Source organism: Drosophila subobscura, chromosome O, assembly GCF_008121235.1.
Source record: "Drosophila subobscura isolate 14011-0131.10 chromosome O, UCBerk_Dsub_1.0, whole genome shotgun sequence".
NCBI classification, from domain to species: Eukaryota; Metazoa; Arthropoda; class Insecta; order Diptera; family Drosophilidae; genus Drosophila; species Drosophila subobscura.
In genome coordinates, this window is record NC_048533.1 from 11,112,632 (window position 1) to 11,138,045 (window position 25,414).

The 25,414-nt window shown below is 44.0% G+C and overlaps 2 protein-coding genes and 1 long non-coding RNA gene across 3 annotated transcripts; 2 read left to right on the plus strand and 1 right to left on the minus strand.

Annotated features, from left to right (window-relative positions):
- Positions 1–508: 508 nt before the first annotated feature.
- On the minus strand, positions 509–17,201 carry LOC117898016 (hexosaminidase D). The gene is made up of 3 exons (XM_034807144.1): positions 17,040–17,201; positions 2,185–2,949; positions 509–2,132 (listed from the first exon to the last, which is right to left on the minus strand). Exons 2-3 carry the CDS (start codon positions 2,947–2,949, stop codon positions 762–764), a joined length of 2,136 nt encoding a protein of 711 aa, XP_034663035.1. The 5' UTR covers positions 17,040–17,201; the 3' UTR covers positions 509–761.
- A 944-nt stretch (positions 17,202–18,145) lies between these two features.
- Positions 18,146–20,614, plus strand: LOC117898004. Its single transcript, XR_004649122.1, has 2 exons — positions 18,146–18,988; positions 20,503–20,614. It is a non-coding gene; the product is annotated as an uncharacterized LOC117898004 (long non-coding RNA).
- Positions 20,615–20,921: 307 nt separating this feature from the next.
- On the plus strand, positions 20,922–24,384 carry LOC117897354 (single-stranded DNA-binding protein 2). The gene has a single exon (XM_034806134.1). It carries the CDS (start codon positions 21,086–21,088, stop codon positions 22,427–22,429), a length of 1,344 nt encoding a protein of 447 aa, XP_034662025.1. The 5' UTR covers positions 20,922–21,085; the 3' UTR covers positions 22,430–24,384.
- The last annotated feature ends 1,030 nt before the right edge of the window (positions 24,385–25,414 follow it).

A 25,414-nucleotide genomic window follows, 5' to 3' on the forward strand; every position in this document is an offset into this window, starting at 1 on the left:
CAACGTAAGTGGAAACGGAAAATTACGACTTTTGACCACTTGTTGACTATCATTTGGAAGGTGGGTCATATGTATACCCTTTTACCTTTAATTAACGTTACTACTTATGTTTTACAAGCTGCGTTTAAACGTTAGCCCTGACTTCATCTTGATATTACATGTTTTTAACCCATTCATTTCCTTTATATATATATATATATCTCCATCTCGCTTCACTCTCGGTATCTATAATCCGAAATACTTCACTGAGCTAGCTTTACAAACACTGCAACACTACACAAACAAACATTTCCTCAATTCTAAAACATCCTTTTCCTCAAGGGTAGCAAATATTACTTTACCGACAGAAATACCGAAATATGCTAATTTCAGCACTGCTTGGGTGCTGCCAGCTCAAGCTGCGCACAACATTTGAACTGCTTTGTTCAGCTGCGCGCAATATTTGAAATTTAATTCTTACCCATAGTTGTTTGTTTGGCATTTAAAAAGATTTTTTATAGATTTTGTGATTATCATATGATTAATTTAGATCTTTTAGTTGTATAATTGAGCTTTGGCTTACAAAGTAGTCTAGAAAAAATGAACATTTGATGCTGTTAATTATAGTTATAGATAGACTCGTACTCGCACGCACAGATGTAGAAAGAGAAATGCCTGCTGCAGCGCTGTTAACATTCGAATTATCGCTTATTATCCACGGCTTGGGGCTCTTGGGGCGTTTCGAACGCCATCACTATACATTGGTGTATCACGGTGTGGGTTCAGTGCGGCTGCTGGTGATCCGTGATCAAGCCCATTTCCTCCTGCAACTTGAGGGTCAACGGCAGCGGTCGTTGTGGCCAGGTGCGACGCTGCAGCAGTGACGCACCGCTGGCCAGCTGTCGCTGCAACGACTCGATGGTTGGATAGATGTGTTGCTCCACAAACTCGGCCACCGTGTACTCATCGTAGATCTCCCAGAGCAGCTGCTGCGCCTCGCGCGCCATGCCACGCAGCTCGTCAATCAGCAGCGGAGTGCGTGCCGCCAGCTCGTGCACCCGCAGCGGCGAGCTAAAGTTATGCCGCACATTGTAGTCGGACAGCCAGGCGCTCTGCTCGCGCGTTTGCTGTAGATACAGCCCCACCTCGGCCAGTTTGTCGTACAAACGGAGAGCAAACTTGTGCACCATGTGGCCGGGATAGTTGCAAACGGCAAAGAGTTGGCTGTGATGTGCATTGGGATGGAGTTCCAGCCAGGGACGACCCGATCGACGGCTGTCCGGCTGAAAGACGCATTGCAGCACACGCAGCAGTTCGTTGTCCCGCGGATTGGTGCTGAAGTAACCCTTGGCGACGGTCGACAGCGATGTCATCAGGCTGGGCATTCCCACGGGCAGCAGTTCGCAGAGCACCGCAAAGTGATCGTAACGCTGCCAGCCAGTCAGTGCCACGCCGCGGAGTCCCTTGGCAAAGCGTCCGCCCTCCTTGGCAATGACCGCCAGCCAGCGGATGTTGTTCTCCAGATGATGCTGCAGCGGCGGCACCAGCAGGCTCTCCCCGAACGCACCCTTGTAGGCAGAGGCCACCCAGGCGCTGGGAAAGATCTTGGCATAAGTGTCCCACAGCTGGGGTGGGATGAACCTGTAGATGTCGCTGGCATACACCCACACCATGGGCTCCACGTAGCTGCCAATCTGCGACTGCTGCAGCTCACCCAGTGACATGGATCGCAGCTGATCGTCCCAGATGACCACGCCCAGCTGTGGCCAGTGGCGACGCACAAAGTGCGCCAGACTCACGACATGCGAGAGGAAGAGCTCGCTGCGCAGTCGCTGACGGCAGGCCTGACACTCGCCCATGCGCTGCACCTCGTCGCAGCCGATGTGAATGTGCGTGAACTTGATGGGCAGTGTGGGCGCCGCGGAGGCTGTGGCCTTGCCAATGCACTGCAAATGCAACTCGATCACCTGGGTGAGCATCTGCTCCAGCAGCGCCATGCTCTGCGGCTGACTGGGGCAAAGGGATTGCGGACTCTCGGGCAGCTCGCGCAGCTGCTCGAAGCCCTCCAGCTTGAGCACGTACTCCAAGTGGCCAAAGGTCTGCAGCAGCGGCATCACACTCAGGCCATGCAGGGCAGCGCATTCCAGAAAGTCCTGAGGGAAGAAGGAACATTAGATGAAGTCTAGGAATCTCCTCAAGACTCACCCTCAGCTCATCCGCCTTGTAGGCATTGTGTGCGGCCAGCGGCTGTAGGGCGCCTGTAAAGGGAAACATATCCTCGTATTCGATGAGCAAGCCCGTGGCACCCAGCGCCCGCAGCATGGGCAGCAGCTGCTTCAGAAAGCTCAGCTTGGGCGGTGCACCCTTGAGGTCCAAGTGGACCAGCCGTTCGTTGGGTGCACGCGGTCCGTCCGGCCCAATGCCCGCCACCACGGGCACACCCATGCGCTGCAGTTCGTGCTCGTATTGGGTTTGGCGTTCCGCGGAGCTGAGCATCCGCTCATCCTCTGCATTGGCATTCAGCTCCTCCATGCCGGCGTTGCGTTGTCGCTGCTGCTGTTCGAGTATCTTCAGACGCTCCTGCTCGAAGAGGTAACTCTCGGCTAGCGGTAGTGGCGCCTTCTTGGCTTGGGTGGGACGCAGAAATCTCACGTTGCCCACACGCTGCACAGTGGGAGACTTTTCCCCCGCAGCGTTGTCCTTGAGGCGATCGGCACGGAGCACTCGATTGGCCTGTGCAATTAGCTTCTGGATGATGTGAATCTGCTGGTATCCTGTGGCCTGCTGCTGCTGCTGCTGTTGGCGTTCTCTGGCCTCAGCATTGGCTGAGGGAATCGACAGTGACGCTGGCGTCTCTGTGGTATCAATGAGTATGGCCCATGTCCAGAGACCCAGCAGCACAATGCCAGAGACTAGCAGCAGAAAGGAGAGTTTGCGGCGGCAAATAAATATCCACAGATTCGAGTGCATCTGCGGGGAGGAGCAGAAAGATTTGTGGGCTAAGTAAAGTGAAGTCAGCCACTGCTGTGGAGTGCTGCAAGCAAAGGAAAAAACTTTCTTCTCTTTGCTTTTCATAAATATTTGAAGATCCAACAAGTAGCCCGAGCCCCAGCTCGCATGTTACACATACGCCACGTTGCACGCCGCACAGCACTCATTGAGGTTAAGTTGAGGGGCTTTAGGCGCTGTTGTTGCCTTTGTGGGCAGCCTCTTCATCCTTTTATAGCTATGGGTCTTGGGGCGTTGCACCATGGGCCAGAGCAGAGAAAAGCAGGAGGCCACAGAGAGCTATTTATTTGCTGCTGCTAAGCCACACTGGGAAAAAGCGAGCCAGATAATGAGAGAAAAGTGCCAGCCATGCTGGAAAAAATATGTTTTACATTCTGACTATATTGATAGATAGGAAAACGTAAGATAACTCTGTTAGATAACATAATTCCTAATAATTCTGAGCCTTTTCCCTTGACTCAAATTACCATTACAGCTCTTAGCATTAGCTACCATTCCTTCCTCCAACCATTATCTTTTATTGCTTCAATTACTTACCATTTATCTACTTTACTCTGCCACTATTACCACAAATCCTGTTGCACAGTGTGGATTCAATATGCTGCACATAATGGCAAGAGCCGTTTGCTGGCATTCAGCTTAAATAGGCACAACTGGCTGCTTATTTAAATGAGTTTCTGGCCGAGTAATAAAAGCAGCAGCAAGCACACAGCTGCATGTACCAGCGAGTATATAGATAAAAGTCAGGCATGACTATGACCCACAATGCAGGAGGAGCATCCAGCAAACACCAAGCAACCATGCCTTTGGGGCATGCTGCATAAACTTGCAGCTTCGACAGGCGATAAATGCAAGTGTTCAAGTGGAAATATGCAGCTGTCTGACTAGCGGAAATTGAATTGCGTTGCGTTGTCAGTGGGCCAGATCCCTATCCCACCTCCCACTTCGTCACTGACAGACTGCCAGACAAAGCCGAACCTCACACACACCCACAGCAAAGTTTCCCCAAAGTCCTTGTGGACACTTGTTAGATGGCTTTTGGGATGTGGCTGTGTGGCTGTGTGGCTGAGTGGATAAGTTTGAGTCTAGTGGATCATCAGAGGTAACCACGCGTGCCTGCTCGTCGAGTCAATTGTCGCAAATTGTTCGCCAAAAGGTGATTCAACATAACGAGAGATGGGTATGGGTCAGGCAGCTGTGGGTGAACTTCATTACATTAGCAGCAGCTGCCGCCCGGCAAAAGCCGCAAACGAACAAAAGCAAAGCAAAACCAAAGATGCTGCAATTTAGCTGAAGACTTTCGACTGTTTGTGGCGGGGCTACAACAGGACTACGTGGTCCAAACCTTGTCCATTTCAATGGGAACAATACAATTAACTATGAATGTAGTCTTGTGGGTAGCAACCCATGTCCATGCCCGGCCACACTTTTCAGCATCCTTCATTCAGCATCATCCATTTTACATTTGGCAAATAACCAATCGAAAGCCGATTGCCGACCCATTTGGCTTAATCCACATTTGCATTATTTCTCTGCTCCACCACCAAAGCTGACTTTTCAGCATTTGTTGTTGCCAAAATAGTGCACTCAAAAGCGTTGCCAGTGGTGGATTGAAGGATTGAAGGGTAGAGTGGAAGCCCCAAACAAATATTGTATGCATGTACATGCACATAAGTATGTGTACTCGTGTGTGTTTCTCTTTTCCATGCTACTTTTTAGTGCACTAGCAAAGGGTACTGGCATTTCCCATGCTAAGCAGCTGCGCGTTTATAGGCATCACGCGTCATGCAGCAGAGCGCTTCGGTTGTTTTGTGAGTTGATTTTGAGGCTAATTACTGCTGTGCTTGGTACTTGTGGATGCAAAAAAAAAAAAAACAAAGCTAAGTCCAGAATAAACCATAGGAAAATTTTAATTATTTTTATACTCCATCTATAAAAAAAAAAAAAATAATAATAAAAAATAAAAAAATAAATTGAAATAAAATTAGTTTTAGCTCCAAATATTCCTCGATAGAGTAAACAAATTTCGGCCAATCATGCACCTATTTTATGCACTTTTTTTTTGGGTTTTTCTGGTACATCAGAAAGCCACAAACAGTTTTGAAAGGGAGCTCCTCCTCGTTTTCGTGCGCTTTGTTGGCTGAAGTTCTCTTCTTCCGCTCGAGAGTGCCGAAGCGTTGCAGGGGTGCTGAGAATAGAGAAACCAACTAAGCAAACAAAAAGCACAGACACCCACTGCAGCAGACACACACACACGCACACGGGACGAAGGACGCAGGACAAAGGAGTGTGCAGTGCAGTGCAGTGCAGGGTGCAGGACAAGACCCACAGGCGTCCACGAGGAGGCGTGACATGGGTCCAAAAATAGGCTGCCAGCAGATATAACAATGGAGGCAAGGATGCCCCGGACTTGTGGTCACCTCCCACCCCTTTTGCATGTCGAATGTCGAGACATTTGATGCTTTCACTTTTGCTTGTGTTTGTGCCTGCCACACGTCGCATGTTGCACGCTGCACGTTGCACGTAGCTGTCGCTGCCACGACGAACACAGCGCTGGACACGGCGCTAATTGCATTCGGCCAGAGTGTTCAGTGTTCGGGCAAATGTTTTCTAAATTAAATTTAATTGCGCCGCAAAACCGTCGGGCCAATTTGCAGTCACTCGGACATGGACAGGAGATCTGAAGCTCTCAACCCCCCCAAACTTCGGGCGGAAACAGCCCACCCACCATGCAGCATCCGTAACCTGCTGTGTGGCGAGATTTCATGCCACCTCCTCCCCCGCTGTGGCATAATTTCCGCTTCCAGCAATGTGAAGTGTTTGCAACGCCACCCGCAACACAATTTGGCAGTTTGCCACAAAAATAAAAATGAAACTGAAATATTTTGCCAAAACAGCAAAAAAACAAACAAACAAAATACGAAATAAAAAACAGAACACTGAAGCGAAATCCTTAAAGCGGGCTCTGACGGACTTGAAATGCACTCAAGCGATGTTTATGGATCCACATTGCCCCCCTACCCAGTGCTAGACAGCGTACCAGTATAACGGGGTATACGCGCATCGAATCGAATTTGAATTCGAATTTCGATAAGTGAATGCAACCCTGAAACGTAGCTGTGAAATTTATGTCTCTTGCGTGTGCTTGCTGCAGTTTTTGCAAACAAAAGGAATTGCTTTAGCCAGAGACCAGAAAATGAGCTGTGGAGAGCTGCACTTCTGATCCGATTAGAATCTGTTATGAAACTGTTATGAATTTGTGTTGAATCTGTGTAGAAAATCTGCTATGAAATCATGATAAATCTATGTTTCAGTTTCAATCAAGAATCAGTTGCAAATCAGTAAAAAGCAGCAAATGACGTCAAAGTTAGTTGGATTTTTTCTATACAAAATAATTAATTTAAAATATATAAAAATGTTCAATGCATAGCAAAAAACAAACAATTCTTAATTGAACAAATATGTTAATAAGGTTAATCAAATCATTTGCTAGAATAACAATGAATATTTAATTATATTTTTATGATTTTTTTATTTGATAAAGTGAAAAGGTAAACTTTTTGCTTATTTGAATAAATGTTACATCAAAATGAATGAAATAAAGTGTCGATACGGTTAATTAATTCAGTTCAATCAATATAGATAATAATATTGCCAAACAATAATATGGAAATTGGTTTTTTATTGGAATTTAATTTTATTTTTGTGTTGCTGAATTTTTTCAGTGAAATGCCCATTTATTCTTCTGTTTAAATAAAATTTGCTGTCCTTGGATTACACAAAGCGAAAACATTTATGTCTGTGCACAGGTGCCATAGCAATAATCGTATAAAAACAATTTGCTCTCCATAAAAAAACCCACAAAAAATAAAACGTTTATTCATTTTATTAGTTTTATGTCGCCAGTTTTGGCAGTTGGCTTTGTCCTTGCTTTCAGTGCTTCCGGCTAGTGGAGTAAATTGTAAATTAAATATCAAATCAAGTTTCATTTAACGAAGCTACCAATTAAGCTACCAATTAAATGCGAATTTTGCTTCAGGCAATTAGTGTTTCACATATTGCTTTTAATTGGTATTAAACTTGCTTCGGCTTGCAGTTTAGCTTTTTGGGTTTTGCTGCCACAGCTGCGACTCCGACTCCGTTTTCAGTTGCAGAATTTTCCTTTTACTGCGTGTCTGTCTGCAAACACCTTCTTGAGTTATTTTTAGTCAAAGAAAGAAAGAAATAAAGAAAGAAACTCCATTTACCATAACAAGAATTTCTCAAACAATTTACAGAGTATGGATGCAGGGTCTAGCAGACCATTCATCGTGGCTCCTGCTCCCTTCAGCTCTCTCTCTCTCCCTCCCTCCCACAGCTGTTTCAGCATTCCCATTCACTGGCTCTGGCTGCAGCTCCACTTAAATTGCATTCTCTGCATTGCAATTTCAGCAAGGGAAAACTTGCTGCGCAACAGGAGCTGGAGGGGGTCTCAAAAGAGCTAGGGACGGAGCGCTGCAGAGCTGGCTTAACGCGGCTTTAAGGCCATAGATTACCCCAACAGTAAGCCCAGAGGGTAAGAGAGGGAGAGCGGCAAAGAGAGGGAGAGACCCAAAGAGAGAGAGTGAGTAAAGAGCGGCAGTGTGTAGCTGTACTGCATGGGCATGCAAAATATTGTGTTTAAGGGGTTCCGGCAATCCCTCTCTTCTCTTCCGACTTATCGCAACGAGAGCCATAATCGGCAATTAGGTAATTTAACGCCTTATTAACGTCCATTAGCCCAGCGCCCACTAATGGACGAGGAGGAGGAGGAGGAGTTGGAGGGCCGAACAAATGATGGGATAAACTCGTGCATATCCTTTACAACACTACTCCACTCTTCCTCTCTTTTTCTCTCTCTCTCTTTCTCCACTCATGCAGTCTCAAGATGATGCTCGATGGGCACTCAAATATATTTCAGCAACTAGCAGTGCCCCCCGCCCCTTGGGACACGAATGAACTGCTTGCTCTGCTATGCATGCTGATGATGCTGGCGCATAGCATCCAGCCAGCCAGCCAACCAGCCAGCTAAGAGTTCATTCCCATAGCTTCTGGTTAGCGCCTTTTAAATTGCTTGCAAAGGCTCCAAATGGATTTTCCAGTTGAAGGCAGCAGTCAAGAGAAAATAATAGTCAAATTACACCACGAGTATGCAAGAATATTTTTCCTCTGGGATGGTTTAAGTTGGGTATTTATGGGTTGGCAGTTAAAAAGCATTCGAAAACTCAGAACAATATTTTCGTATAAGTAAGGCACTCAATAAACCTAGAACAGCCCTGGCGGAATTTGAATTATAAATGTTTACGTACATAGTTTCAGCCTTATCCTCTGCTCACAAAACAAAAGGCCTCCACAGCCAACATGCAAAATGTTCGTTGTTTTCGCTATTGACCCACTTTGTGTGCCATAAACAAACTTAATTTTTGCCATAAATGCATTTTGTTTTGTTGGCAAACGAACTTCACACAAAAATTGGCAATAAAACGTATGCATTCCGCTCGCTCTCTCTCTCTCGCCCCTACAATGAATCCAAATATAATTGGCAAAGCAAATGAAGTGGGAAGGGAGAGAAAAACAAAAGTTGTCACTGTAACGGTTCGTGCCTGGCATCTGCCATGAGTACGACCGTATCCCTGATGAAATATGTATGTAGTTACTGTTGTGTCACCCACTAGGACCTGCTAGACTACTATTTTTCCTCCTCTTCACAGTAATTTCCTCCCCTTAACTAACAAACTTCTCTTGTTTGGTGATGGAAGGGGAAAGAAAACTTTGCAAAGCTTCAAAATTGTCTGCATTCCGTTTTTTACTTGTGTTCGCTCTCTCTCTCTTGCCAGGCTTAATAAAACGTTGTTACCTACTTCATAAGTAGATTATAACTGCAAAAGTTTAGAGCGAAAAAAGCACAGCATATCTGACAAAATGTAGTGGGAGAGTGGGAGAGGGAGTACGAGCCACAGACAAACACAAAAAGTGTGCAAAAGAGGAGGGAGAGGAGGAGACAAAATGAGAACGAACACCACGTCTATAACTATGTAACACTTACTCGTAGTTTTGTGCGCTGCAAAGTACAAGGCGCTAAACAGTAAAAAGCAAAATACTGTCATAGCGCTGCCACCAGCAGCAGAAATGGAGAAAACGAGAAAAAGGTGAGCAATCGAGTGTAACGACTGCTATGATACCTCTTGAGTCAAGCCAGGATGAATTAAGTGATAGTAAATTTACCTTAAGCCAAGCAACCACAAAGCTAAGAGAGTCAAAATAAAGTAGCTGTGCGCGCTACACTATTGCTTACTCTCTTTGTAGAATTTCACATCACTTACTCTTTTGTGTGTGCATGGAAAGTGCACGCTCTCAGCTGAAGTATTGCGCGCTCTCTTGCTTTGCTTGCATTGCTGTAAATTAAATACTCTCTTCGTATGAAGAAGTGCCGTTTAATTGGCAATGATCTTTTGCGCTCTCTTTCTTATGGCTCGTTTGCATGGCAATTCTTTCCATGCTTCATTTTCTTTGGGCTCTTTAACAAAATTCCACTTGTAGGCATGGCCATTGGCACAGGTTCTACCTTTCACTACCTCCACACTCTTTCATTAACTCTTCCTTTAATATGTACATATGTATGTATAAACTCTCTTCCTCACCGCATGTCAACGCTTTCACTTGATATTACCGCCATTGGGTTTGGCTCTCTTTACCAAAATATATTGCTTGCATCATGCAAACAGCAACTGCAAAGCTCACTCCTCAGCGGCCAGCCTACCTCTGCCCATATTATGTTTGTTTTTGGCCATATTAATTACACGATGCAACATGCCCCACGTGTATCGGGTATGCAAATCACGTCTAGGACACGTACCCGAGAGAGTTCTGCTTAGAAAAAGGACCCTCGACAGCGAGGTGTTTATAATTTGAAATGATTTTTTGCCTGCAAACAGCATGGATAAAAGTGCAAAGAGAAATGAGACGGAAGGAAGTGCAAGGCAAAAAAAAAGGAAGGAAGGAGATTGGACATGAAACGTGTTGGGGACATTTTGTTCGCTGCTTGCCACACAGATCTTCCAGATAGATTACTTGAGTGTTATATCAAACAGTAAAAAGCTGCTGCAGAGAACACAAACATACATACATACATATGTACATATGTATATGTATATGTTTATGTACGTAAGATTGTTTTGTGGTCATGTCTGTTGATTGGCTGAGAATCGTGATTGTAGGCGGATTGGACACAAGGCAATGACTAAGCTCTGTCTTTGGCTCGGTATTTTACAACTGAAAATTCAATCAGAACATGTACAAGCATGTTTGCAATGAAATATGTATATACATACATACATACATATGTATGTACCGTTGTACGTTCTCTTGGGAGGGGGAGCACATCGATTTCAATTGCATTATGGGCATTAGAGTGATTTATGAGAGTCTTGTGTGCAAAGACAAATTGATTGAAAAATCGCAGAGAAGTGCAAACAGATGGAGAAAAGAAACTGACTGCCCACTTGATTCATTGTGCCCGTGGGTGCCAGCTGGGAAAATGCATTTAAAGCTGCAGGCAGGCTGCTCCGTAACGGCTCTCCAATGGGTTCAGCAATCGCTGCTGTTGCAGCTTTAATCACGGTTCCCCTGCCACCCAAAAGAGTCAACGCACACGATAAGAATGCCAACAGCCAACCGCAGCGCAAATATCATTATGCATCATTAAATTCGAGTGTCAGCAAAATGTCATGCATATTTACGTATCAAATGTACATTCGTACATATATTTATGTTTAAGTATTTAAATTCCCATTTATTTATGTAAATTTCCTGTCTGTAATTTGTGGCACAAGCAACACAAAAAAGAGCCAACACTTGCAGCGCCTTTTAATTCCAGTAAAAGCCATTAAAATCTTTTGTTTCACAGGCAGACAAAATGCCGACTAGCCCGGCAGATACTCACTCGAGGGAAGAGCGCACTCCCCCCGCTCTCTCTCTCTCTCACACTCTCTTTTTATCTATTACTCTCCGGAGTGCATTCGTCTGTCTGCTGTGTGTGAGTGTGTGTGTGGCTGTGTGTGTTTGTTTGACTCCTTCGTCGCCCTGATGACAGCAAATGACGAACGTTGACAACAAAATGTTTACTAATGCAGACCCAAAACAGTGACAGCCAAAGGATGGAGTGGAAGTGTTGCCCCACATAGGCAGGCAGGCAGGCAGGCAGGCAGCAAGAGCTGGGGCAGACTGGCAGGAAGAGCTGGGCTGAGATGAGCTGAGCGGACCACCCACCATATGGCATATGGTAGAACTTCCTAACTAGGCATCTGCCATGACAACGCCCGATGATGGAATGCACTCTGGGATTGAAGCTTGGGGCCTCCACTCTGCGGGTCGAGTGCTCTGATTGATGTTTATGAATTATTAAGTAACTGCAGCAGCGATGAGATGAGCCAACGCCAATTCCCAGGCATGGTGTGCTATCCTCTATCCTCTGACTGCTGAGTGCATGCTGTTTGAGCAATGGAAAAGCCAGCAAACGCTTTTGAAAAAGCAATTTACAACCGGATGATGGCTCAAAGACTAAAGGAAGGGTTTTAGTTTAAGCAACTTGGGGTCTGAATGAGGCACTAGATCGGCACTAAGTTTGAGAATTTTTAAAATATTTATTGTAGAATTAGGACACATCTTTACATGTTATTAAATAAGCCAAGAAGACAGCTGAAGGATTTTCGCACATGATTAAGGAGAAGCCAGAAGGAATGTGTGTCTGTTTCCATCTTGATTGAATTTATCGCATATAAAAGTTTGAAGCTTTTGCTTTTGCGTTTTTGTCACTGTTTTAAATCGCTAAAAATCACACAAAATGAATTGAAAGACAACATTTTGCTCCTATCACATATAGCTACAGTCGATTGCAATCTAAAAAGCATTTGTATTCCCCACAAGAACATCTTCCAATGCATTTCAATTGTAAAAATGTGCTTCTATCAAAACACCCAATACTGCGAATAAACGCAAGACTGGAATAGGATCTTCCAATTAACATTCCCTGTCAAAAACTTCCTCCAACATTAAAGTAAAGCGCCCGGAATTTGTATTTACACATTGAAAATGGTTCAAATTTCAGTGGCAATTCAATTTGAAAGTCAGCAAAGTTCAATGGAAACAGTGAAAACTTCTGAGTGTGTGTGTGTGGGTGTGTGTGTGTGTTTTCCAAGTAGTTTTCCGAGTACAACATCAGCGTTTCCATGTCGCCAGCAGCAGCTTAATGCTCATCCACCTGCACGTTTCTGCCTTCTGCAAATCTTTCCCTCTACCTCAACTCCGCCCAAATGCAGTTCAAAGTTTGCTGCCAATTCTCCATCTGTGTGCCGTGTGCCAAAGGCTAACCAGAACATGTCAAAGCCAAAAACTTTTGGTCAATTGTTTAGCTGCCGAGTGCCGACTGCCGAGTGCCAACTGCCGCATGTATTTGGCTTTGCTCTTTGGACATTAGTCAAGAGGCTGAAAACCAGGACTGAGGTGAACAAAATTGAAGCAAACTTTTAAGCCAATTTGGGAAATGTCTCGGTACCCAGTCCCGCTGCAATTGAAACCATTTTAAGCTCTAGTTCGGCTGCTGGTGCCGCAGCTAGTAATTAATCTTTGAGTGGTGCCGCAGCGGCAGGCCAGATAAATCACTGTCAGGCGGGGCAGCAAGTTGCAACGTGCAACATCTGATGTTGTCGCAGACACCGCTCCATATGCTCCACTTCCATGGAGCAGCGACTGTCGCGCTGTCTCGCTGTCTGTCTGTCACTGTGCCAGGCATGTTCTAGGGTTTCACTAGTCTCGAGTTTGTTATGCTTTTCCTTTGCTTCTAATATGTCTTAAAAATTAATTAAGAGCCCGCTGGAAACAGAATGAAGGGAGAGCTCAACACACAGCGGGAGCGAGAGGCACAGCGGGAGCGAGAGGCACAGCGGGAGCGAGACAAACCAGTAGCGAGACAGCAGGAAGTACTGAGAGAGACAGCGAGTAGAGCGACAGACAGTCAGCAGATTAGCTGCCGGAAGTGGGTAAAGGACAGAGAACTATGAGTCGTCGCTAAAGTAAAGTTATTCTTGCCTGAATCAACACACACACAAAAAAGGAGTCGGTTAGCTTTCACATTGCAAAACTTTTCCATATTTTCTTGCCTGCATTTGCATAATTCCCGCGTTTCTTTTTTCCCGCTCTGCAAATGCAATTAAAATATTTTCACTAATTTCATTTTGGCATAAAGCGAGCGGGCTGCGGGCGCGCCTGTATTATCATGCAAATTATAACAATTTATACGCATTAAATGCAACGGAAAATAGCAAATTCTTTGCCGCCTCCTGCTCAAGCCACGCCTCAGCCCCGCTAGTTTGCATAATCACCGACCCCTCTCTCTCTGCCTACACGTATAAAATATATCTGCCTGCCGCTTTCATTCTACATTGTTTGCAGCTCCTGCCAGCCCACTGTGGGCATTCTGTAAATGCAAATAGAAGTGCAAACTTTTCACATCAAAAAACAGCAACAAACAAATTGAGGGGAGCAAAGGGATTTAATTGAAGCACAACGAAGGGGAAATGCACTTACTTTGAGGAATTTTATAGTTACGAGTAGAAGCCCTGTACAGACTTTGGCTTATTTTTGTGCCGTGTGTACACACTGCTATACGCCTTGAGGTGTACAGTCAGAACAAACAACAAACTCAAGAAAATATAGATTCAAAGCCAATATATTTTAGGAATTTGAATAGTGTATAAAATGCTTTGGATAAATGAAATTCAATTGCTCAAAACTTTGCTCTAATTACAAAAAAATACCCACACAACATTCCGTTATTCAATTTGTTGCAAATAGCAGCAAAAAATTGTTTCAAACATTAGCAACTTGTTTGTTGTTTTTTACACCATAAAACCGACAAAAAAACGGTTGGACTGACTGCACTTTTATTTTGCAAACTCATTTTGAATTGTGGTTTACATGTGGATGCAAATTAAAAATTGACAGCAAAATGTAGTGCACTAATTAAACCAGCATTTTTGCACAAAACCCTAAAATGTTGCACAGTTTTGTTGAGGAAGTTTTCCTCAAACTTAATTACCTGCAAATGGCTGTCTTTGTAAGCGTCTAAGAGATTAGAAAATGGCCAGCTAAATGTGTTCTGTAATGTTAGAGCTGAGGTGAGTTTCGTTTCGTTTACCTGACAAACATTAGAACAAAGTTCTAATGCTCGCAGCCCCAGACAAAGTTTGTAGCCAAAATGTAACGAGGCTGTTCAGCCTGTTAGAGGCAGAAAATGAGCCAAGGAAAACTTATGTCTGCGGTGGCAGCACCAGAACCAAGACCAGCAGCAGCAGCATCACCATCAGGACTAGCCTTGCGTCTGTTTGTGACTCTGTCTCTGCCACCCTCTCTCGCTCTGCCGCTGTCTCCCTCTCATTTTGCATGCGAGAAATGTGGCACTGCTTGCAAATGAGATTTCCACTGTTGTTGCACGCTTAATGCCATTGTTGCATGTTGCACGTATCCAGCGCATCCTGCTCTGCTGCACGTACTCATTGTTTACATTTGCGAATGTTTTCGTTTTGCCTTGTCACCGTCTGAACAGCACAGCCCACAGAGCACACACACAAACGCACACAGAGGACACACTGCAGCCTCCCACGGGCTCTCTCGCATTCCCTCGCCAAGTTCTGACTTCAATACGCACTCATGCAGATATAATTTGTGCACACACGCACAGCCCCCTGCGCTGACCAAATACCCAATGCGATGTCATCAGCAGAACTCTAAATAACTTTTAAAATGAAGCACACAGGCAAGCAGGGCAGGCAGGGCAGGCAAGCAGGGCAGGACAGGCGGGCAAGCAGGGCAGCGCGGGCAAGCAGGGCAGACAGGCTGGCATCGTGACCGCCAAACAACTGGACACAGAAGCGCAGAAGGGTTCCCAAGGGAAACAGCTTCAGACGAACCTGGGCAGGCTCCACTTTGCAATGTGACTTTGTTTTAAACTATATATAAATTCACATACAAATAATATGTATATATGTATGCATGCATTTGGGCAAACTTTTTCGTGTTGAACATTGTAACATTTTGCTGCGTGATTTTTTTCACGTCCCTTTTTTTTTTTGTATGTGTGTGGTTGCGGCGGGTGCCAAAGTGTGAATGTGTGAATAAGTGAGTGGAGGCTGCGAGTGTGAGTGTGTGTTCATGAAAAGTTCGCTCAGTTTCCACATGGCTAATGAAATATTTAAATGTAATTTTAGCCGCGTTAATCAAAATTACGTTAATTAACTGTGGCGCAAATGTTTTAATTAGGACATATAAAATGCATGGCATTTGCAAGCAAGTCCTCCCAAGAGACATATTCTTAAACAAGAACCAATAAGCCACACTGTTCCAAGAGCAAGTCGCGGAGCATGTTGGAGGAGAGTGCTGGCTAGTGGCGACTGAATTGAAATAAATGTAGCCTACTTTTGTGGGTCAGTGCTGCACCGTGCCATGAATCAACGCGTTTCGGGCTGTGGCGTTTTTCAGGGCAATTGAATTACAAGAGTGCCGTGCCAATGCCACAACCTGCAGCAAAATGCACTACAGGATAGCGGCCGACCACTTGCAAGACGACAAAAAGCGGAAAAGGCAAAACGGAAACAGGAAACGCCTGCCATCATGTGGGCTGTGGGTCGTCGGGCGGTGGGCAGAGCTTCATAAATCCGAATCCCTCCCTCTCGTACGCTTGTGAAATATACGCTTGCCAAAATCCAGATGCTGCCGCTGCCGCTGCTCCCCCTGCTGGCTCTGCTGCTGCTTCAGACAACTCGATGCATGCGTTTTGCTTTTGCAGTACCGTTACGAATGGGGAGGGAGAGCCGTGCTCATGCTCATGCGAGTGCCGGTGTGACTGTGTGGGTGACAGAGAGAAATATCTGCTGTAGGTTGATCCCCTCCTCCGCTCTTGCAGCTTAAGCCGCAGCGCAAAAGCAAAACAAAAGGAAAACAATTTAAATGATAAATCATAACGGTACTTATTTGCGCTCTCTCTCTCTCTCTCTGAGCTTCGCTTTGCTTTTGGTTCAGGGATTTATCCATAAGGCTGTGTGCTGCCATGAGATTGCACAAATAAATGCATTAAATTGTCAAGCAATTAGTAATGCCTGTGTGTGTGTGTGTCTGGGCATTATTGGATAATATAATGTCATTAATTTAAGCATTATTCAATTAAACAGAGTGAATTATGAGTCACTCGCATAGATTAATGTGCAACAAATGTATTTAAGTTCTGATTTGTGGCACAACGCAGTGCGATTGAATCGAATCGAGTACAAGTCCTTGCTGCAGCAATAACCCCATTCAGTCAATGTTCGCAATGTTTTTAATTGAAAGCCCAAACACACACACACACACACACATGTGGCACGTGCTGCAATATTCTGCTAACTTGGCAAAAACAAGAAGAGGACACAGTTTTGTAGCCAAAAGTCAACAGAGCAGGGAGCCAAAAAGCCCACAAACAAAAAGAGTCCACATCAGCCTTAAATCTGTTTTCGATTCACATTTAGACGGGGATTCACAGCGAAGGATAACAACAACAAATGTTGCCCTTGGGAGCTGTCAATAGGCTGGAGAACAGAGCTCAAAATGTCGCCCTCAATTTTGAACCAAATTAGAAATGCAAAAAGGATTACCATTACCGATTTGCCCAATGAAATGTGTCAAATAAAAATTGACAAAAGGGAATTGAGAGACAGCAGCAGCTAAGCCAAGCGCCCCCCTGCCCGCTTCCCGCTCAAAAGCGACGCCATTCATTTGGGTAAACGATGGAGCCCACAGGAGCCAATTGGAGGCTCTCCAATATGCAAAATCAGCAAAAAGTTTTTAAACTTTCAAAGAGTGTGCAGGGGGCAGGGGTGCCCGCATGCAACGCTTACAATTCGGTCATCACGAGCTCAATAAATGCCCAACAAAAAAACACACACACAAAAACCAGGAATTATGTTTCTTGTGCATGTTTCAAACATTATTTTGAAATACTCAACTGTTTAGGCCGTATCGTCACACTGCAATTAACTGCATGGCGAATTTATAGTAGAAGTCGCGTGTCGCAGAGCACGAGAAATGCGAAATTGCAGCTCGATAGTTGAGGTTGAGGGAACTTAAGGCGCCGCACCACGCACAGCTTCCACGGACAGTTGCAGTTGCACTAATGTTTATGCCCCGAGCCCCAAGACACTGACTACTTTCATTTGGCGGCAAGCTAAAGTTCTTGCGCACTAGAATGATTTCAAATGCCAGCATGTTCCCGCTCACTAGCTCTTATTTCTAAGTCTGGCAATGTTTTATTCTTGATACGACCATCTGGCAGCCATCGCAACAGACTGACTTCTTGTAATCGATGGTTGGAAGCGATATATCAACCGCATGTTGCAAAGATGTTGCCGGAAAATGAGATGTGACCAAGATTTATTTCTTAAAATGCCTGCCTAGTCTTTGTAAGTTATTTGCTGCCATTTTCTGGCAACATTTAAGAACAACATTTTAAGCAGAACTGGGAAACCTTTGTAATATTGATTGGAAAAACATCACTGCTTGACTGCAAAAGCATCGTTTTCATCGATAGGCCGTAAAATTTACTAAATTTACAACTTGTAGCAAAAAACTATACTTATACGTATTTCCCGTATTTCTCTGCTGAACGCAGAAATGAGTCGGAGAGTGTTAAATGTATCGATATTTTTCTTAGATCGGGAGAGCGTCTGACAGAGAATTTCCCTGACCGTTTAGACACAGGAGAGAATTTCCCTAACCATCAACAGCGCGCGCAGCTAGCTATATTTTGAATTTAAGACTTGCTAAGCTTTGCTGTTACCCCAAGATGTCAAACTATCGGTTGTAGACTTGTAGAGTCCGAGTTTGAAAGTTGATTTCAACCAATCAAAATCATTATTTTTTCTCAACCAAAATTGTTTTTTTTTATAAGCCAATTTGAATCTTACATCGGACTAAATTATTGTTTCAGTGTTAAAAGTCTTTGCAAGATAGTTATATCAAATAGAACATCCACATCGAGGAATATGATTTAAGACAACGGTATATTTACGGTATATTTTTAAAATGAGATGGTATATTTTGGTATATTTTTGAGGGTCTGACAGTACACACTGCTCTACAACTTGTAGCAAAAAAAAATATTTATTCGAATTAAAATTGGTGTAAAAACGAATTGTTTAAACGAATTAAGTCTTCTAATCGAAGTGAAAATGTGAACGTTGTGTTTACTTTTGAAATGAAATCCATTTAAAATGCATTTCAACACACCAACTCGCTGTGAAAATTTCGTACAGGCAAAAAAAAAAAAAAAAGAGCCGATTTTTAGTGGAAGAAGAAGCAGCAGCAGCCGAACGGGCAGTAAAAGCAATCGTCGAATACACGGACAAAGCGCAAGGCGAATGAAACTCGTGTGAAGAGAAAACTTGCAAAAATTACAGCAGCAACAACAGCAGCAGGCGAAAAAGTGTGTTTAGAAAAGAAATTAAAAACACTCACATATACATACCCACATAAAACACACACACGAATACAAGTACACCCGAAGAGAATTGGTGCAAAAAGCAACAACAAAAACGAAGTAAAATAGCGCGCGGTTTAATAATAAATAATTATATGTATGCGCGCAAAACAAATGAAGAGCCGGGGAGCCGCAAAGACAAATACGAATACGAAAAATCAATGAGATTGTAATAAAATTCCGTATTTTTGCTCCTCCTCCTCTCTCGCACTCTCTCTCCACCGACTCACTCTCTCGCTGTCGTTGTCGTTCTCGCTCTCTTGTCCGCACGAGCAGAGCACTTCCAACAGCAGCCTCTTAACTTGTGTGTCTGTTTGTGTTTCTTGTTGATTTTGTGATAAAATTGCAATCAACAACATACACGATACAACAAAATAAATGTATTTAAACAAAAGTATTAAAACAAGAGAGTAACAAAAGGTGCGTATCCAACAATAACAAACAACCATCTGTGAGTTTGTGACAGTGTGTGTGTGTGGCAAAAAGTAGAACGTGCGAGAGAAAACCCGCGTACCAAATTTGATGACGTCTCCAACCTAGACACAACGGCAAACCGAATCGACAACAACAATGGTGAAATATCGGTAGTAATGTAGTTTTGTCCTACTACTGTTTAGGGGGGACAGGGACAGAGGTAGCGGCAGCGGCGGCCCAGCTACAAACGGCGGCAGCGACGCCAGCAGCAGAAGTGAAGCAAGCGAGCATCAGCCGTTGTAGAAGCAAAGAGAGAGATGGACCGGTATTTTGTAGCCAGTGCAAGCCAGTACCCAACCTCGGGCTTGGCCCTGTCAGAACCTCTTCTCTGCCGCCAGTTGGTGGATTTTTAGAACCCTGGGAACTCACTCTCGAGGTTGATTAACAGCCCGAAAAGGGGAACAGAACAGAACAGTCAGCCATCACATCACACAAAAGCGTAGCCACTTTGCATGAAGAGCTAGAGAGAATAAGGTGTACTTGACTTCCCAATTTGCTTTTGGATAGCTCTCTGGGCGTGGGTAAACCTTATTTGGTTTCATAATAGATTTCTGATAACATCTGGCGAATGATAACAGCTGACAGTCTCCCTATAAGCACCATAAACTATATTCGAGTGGGTTACAGTGGTGGGCCCAAGTGCATTTCTGTAGCCTGCCACAGCTCTCACGTGCGCGGCTCACTTCATACTTATTTAATGACTATATTTAAGAGGCTCTGTAGAACCTCCATTAGATATTCGATATTCGTGGCCCTGGGCCTAGTAACGGATGCAACTGCCTTGTAAAGCCAATAGGCCTTATCGCCACGCGCCCTGCCTCTCTCTCTCTCTCTCTCTCGGTGCTGTTGTCACCCATTCACTCACTCCGCTCACTCACAGTGGTGTGTTAATAAAATGGGGAGCTCCCTAGACGAATTTTGATTTGAATAGCCATTTGACAGCGGGAGCCACATACAGTAGACAGACAGATTACGTTGCCTGCTGGTGGCCTGGCCTAGCCTTTTGCTACCTACAAAACGACCAAACGGAGCCAAGAGCATCACTCACTCACTCACCTGGCGGAACAGCGACGCACAAAAGTCTATGCTAAAAGTTCGCGTACATCTTTAATGATTCTATAAACTTTATTCAAATCGCGTGTGTTCCTTGTTCTTAATATAAAAGTGGCTAATTTGAAATTATAGAATGGAATTGAACATATTTAGTAATATTTCATAAAATGATAAACTAAAGTGAACCATAACTGTTGGCAGTCAGTGTAGCACTTGTGCCGTTTTGTCGACAATGCGCGCGCTCCCTCTCTCGTACTCACGCAAGTACACACACATACACAGGCACTCACATGAATACATATATACAAATTTGCAACACACATACATACAATGTCGCTCATTTTGCCCTCTCTCACTCACGCTCTCTCTCTCTCTCTCTCTCTCTCTTTGCTTTTTTCTGTTTTTAGTGGTTGTGCAAGAAGAAGCAGCAACAATCAGGCAAAAAAATACCTGAAAAAAAATAAACGGTAAAACGAAGAAGTGGCGACACACAGCGGAGAGCGCGCTAAAAGTTTATTGTAAAAAATCGCAAAAAGTTAAAAAGCACAAAGTGTGTTTTATTTTTCATTTGCAAAGAAATACAATAACAACAATTATATTAAAAATGGTGGAAGTAATAGAGCGGCAGAGAACGGCTGCGTGAGCTCAAAGCGCGGCCAATTAAAAAACAACAACAACAGCAGCAGCAGAGCAGCAGCCGCTGAAGCCAAAAGCAGAGCGAGAAGAAGCAGAAGCTGCAGAAGCAGAGCAACAGCAAGAGCCTCGAAAAAGTACATAAAAATATATAAATTTAAATAAAGAGTGGAAGTTGGTAGACAAAAAAGGCAAACCACCAGCAAAAGAGCGAAACGAAAGCAAAGAAGAAGCAAGACAAGCGCAAAGAAAAGTAAAGAAAACCACCTTACCAGCCAGCAACAGCAGCAGCAGCAACCAGAAACATCACATAAACATTAACCGACAAACCAGCCAAGAAACCAAGATACCAACAAAATGTACGGCAAATCAAAGACATCAGCGGTCCCCTCAGATGCCCAGGCACGAGAGAAGTTGGCCCTCTACGTCTACGAATATCTGCTGCACGTGGGCGCCCAGAAGGCGGCACAAACATTCCTCTCCGAGATCCGATGGGAGAAGAACATAACGCTCGGCGAGCCGCCAGGATTCCTGCACACCTGGTGGTGCGTCTTCTGGGATCTGTACTGTGCGGCGCCCGAGCGTCGGGATCAGTGCGATCACAGCTCGGAGGCCAAGGCCTTCCATGATTACGGATTCGTCAGCTCCGGCTATGGCGTGAATGGCATTGGACCCGGCGGACCACACAACGCTGGCGGCCCGGCGCCGAGCCCTCTGGGACAGATGCCGCCCGGCGGTGATGGCGGTCCGATGGGACCCGGCGGACCAATGGGTCCAAACTTTTTCCCAAATTCAACAATGCGGCCGTCGCCGCCAACGCATGCATCCAGTCCACAGCCGCCGCCGTCACAGATGATGCCCGGCCAGCCGCCGTTCATGGGCGGACCCCGATACCCTGGTGGCCCGCGACCCGGCGTGCGTATGCAGGGAATGGGTAACGAATTCAACGGCCCGCCCGGACAGCCCATGATGCCGAATAGTATGGATCCGACAAGACCTGGTGGCGGCATGGGTCCCATGAATCCACGCATGAATCCGCCACGTGGACCCGGCGGTATGGGTCCCATGGGCTATGGCGGACCCGGCGGAATGCGTGGCCCGGCACCCGGACCCGGTGGAATGCCGCCAATGGGCATGGGCGGAGCGGGCGGGAGACCGCCGCAATGGCAGCCCAATGCGTCTGCCCCACTGAATGCGTATTCATCATCTTCACCAGGAAATTACGGACCCGGCCCCGGCTCGAATGGTCCACCCGGACCAGGAACGCCCATAATGCCCTCGCCGCAGGATAACACGCAAGGTGGTCCAGTCGGCGGACCCGGCGACAGTATGTATGCACTTATGAAGCCTGAATTCCCCATGGGCGGTGGCCCTGATGGCGGAGGCGGTGGTGGCGGGCCCGGCGGCATGGGTCCAATGGGTGGTGGCCCCAACTCGATGGGTCCTGTACTTAATGGCGGCGGTGGCCCCGACGGCACCGGCCTGGATGGCATGAAGAACTCACCAGCCAACGGGGGACCGGGAACGCCACGCGAGGACTCGGGCAGCGGCATGGGTGACTATAATCTCGGCGCGTTTGGCGGCCCCGGCGAGAATGATCAAACCGAATCGGCGGCCATACTGAAGATCAAGGAGAGCATGCACGAGGAGGCCAAGCGGTTCGAGAAAGACACAGATCATCCGGACTACTTTATGCCATAACAACATCATCAACATCATCAGCAGCAGCAGCAGCAACTTCATCAGCAGCAGCAGCAGCAGCAACAACAGCATCTCAATACGGTGGCAGCCGCTGTGGCAGCTGTTGTGGCAGCAGCTGCATCCAATGGCACGGCGGGCAGCTCATCGGCGGCATCCATAGCAGCAGCAGCCCTTGGGGCGGCAGCCTCCAATCTGCTCAGCAATGGCAACAACAATTTCTAAAAACAAAAACAACACACACAAAAAAAAACAAAAAACAAAACAAGCATAAAACAAAAGCGGTAGTAAAAATCCTTGATACATAAGCATAAAGTAATTAAAATTAATACTTGTATGAGAAAATAGAGAAACCCTTAAATATAATAGACTAAAACAAAAAAAGCAAAACAACAATTTGTAAAATGTAAAACTGTATAACGATAAAAAGGATCAAACGAACACGAACAGACAAGGATCTGTGCCAGGTTTCCGGCTCCTGTATAGCCCACTGCACTGCAAATTTCTACTTGTATTACACACGCTGTTGATTTTAGATAAGTTCGTTTTGTTGTTGTATTGTATTTTTAATATTATTTGTCGTAAATTCAACTTGAAAATGTTCCCCCCCAAAACATGCAGGATGGGAAGCAATGCAGTGAGGTTAGGGCAGAACGGCGTGGGCAGATTCGATGTCTGGCAACGCTGTCAGAGCAGCAGACCGCAAAGGGCACGAGACACCACAGCAACACAACAGAGAAAACCAACCAAGAGTAGATCATGAAAGCGAAGAAGCAAAAGCAAATATACTTAAAGTAATGTTAACAAAAAATATGCAACAAGTCTAGCAAGTCCTTCTGTTTAGTTCAAGCAAGACACAAACACACACAATCAATACCTAATCTATTATGTTTCTGACTATGCCTAGCCCATCCAACCACTATTTATACCAACTTACTTGCTTATTAAACTAAAAACCCATTTATGATACCATAGCATTATATAGATTTATATGTGTGGGTGTATATATATATAGAGCAGTGACTACCATGTATGTACATTTTTTAGTTTCGTGTGATTTATGTTTTTGCATATATAATACCAATAATATATAGAGTATATATATAATTGTAGAAAGAAATCATTAATCGCAAAATGAATTTTTTGTTAAGCAAGGCGCAACAAAAGATCAACCGCTTAAGGCATCAAATGAATGAATGAAATATTTATAACAATTATGCATAAATTACACACATAGTTGAGAGTATATATAGCTAGCATTATTGGACATGTATATGTGTAGATTGTAACCACACAAAAACCTTCTTATAAAATGCTCCTCCGATTGATTTGGCACAATGGTCAGGGCAGGGCAGGGCACGGGCAACGGTGTCTAGATCGGCCCCATTCTTGTCCCAAATAATATTCTTCTATTTAATTCTCATTGTACAAATTGTAAACTTGGCACTTTGCTGTTCGTCGTATTTTGTATTGCTTTTATTCTGTATTTCTGTCTCTCGTCTGTTTGTTTGTTCGTTTGTTCACGTTTCGTGCTTCACGTTTTTGTTGTATTGTTTGTTCTTTCTCTCATGTGTATTTATATTTTAACCAAACTAAAACGAAAACTGTTATTTAAGTTCCTTTTAACAGCGAGCAATACCATATATGCGATATAATATGATATGTATGACTTTTCCCCCTCAGTTTTTTGGAGATCGGCAAACAGTTTGCACTCGTTTCGATTTCGTCACGGCATTGTGTGCATTAGGACAGCATAAGAAACTTACATAAATATAAATGTATACCAGAAAGGGATACAGATTGTAGCCTATTGTATGCACTAATTTATTGCAGAATAGCTACGCGCATAACTATAAGATTTAGCTGTTTAATATGCATATATGCAAATATATATTATATATATATATATAAATATATTTCTTAAACGGCAGCAAAGGCCACCACAAATGTAGAAACCTTAACCTAATGAAGAAAACTTTAATTCAACAAAAAATATCACACTAAAAACAAAAACAAAATGAATGCTGTACAAAACAAACAATTTATAAAAGGTACATAGATTATATATATATATGGTATATATGTATACGTCTGTGCTTGCATCTATGTATATCCCCGACACAGCACATTTCGCATTCATAATTGATGCTCGATGATGAAGGGCGGGGAGCAGTAGTAGGGAAAATCCACCCGTATAATAGCATTAGATTTGAAGATAATTTATAAGCCCCAAATCAAAAGAAATATAAATAAAGAAACTAAATACATTTCTTTATAAAATAATACAACACACACACGCATTAACAGCACACACACACGAGACACATGCAAATCAATTGATAAATTAATTTAAAGAAACAAAAAAAAAGGAAAAGAAAACATGAAAAAAATCTATTTTAAATATTGTATATGTTTAATGTGTCGGAATTTAAAATATGTACGAAGATGGAAACAATTTATAGTATGTGCTGCTGCTGCATAATTTAAATCTAAAATTGTGTGGCATGCCGCGCGCGCGCATCCATGATGCGTTGCAAGAAAAACTTAAATAGTTGATAAGTTACATTTATTTACTAACGCTTATCGGTTGAAGCGTTTCAATTGCTGGATCTATATATTAAATGAATAAAAGAAACACACAAAAAATGAAATATAAAACAAGCAAAAAACATATATGTATAATGGAGCGGAATTATAAGTAAAACAAAAGTATAAAATGCCCCTTCTACCTACCCCCTACCTCCCTCCAATCCCTACCCACAAAACAAACAAATGAGAAAAACAAAAAAATGGCAAAAACGTAACCCAGACAAAAAAAAAATCGAAAAAAATGAAATGAAATACAAAAAACACAACAACAACCGATTGAATATGGAAATATGTTTAAATAAGTATTTTAGTGTTAATTATACAATTTACAAGTACACAACACAAACAAAAAAACAACAAACAACAACAATATAATATAAAAATGAAATAAAGTTTTAA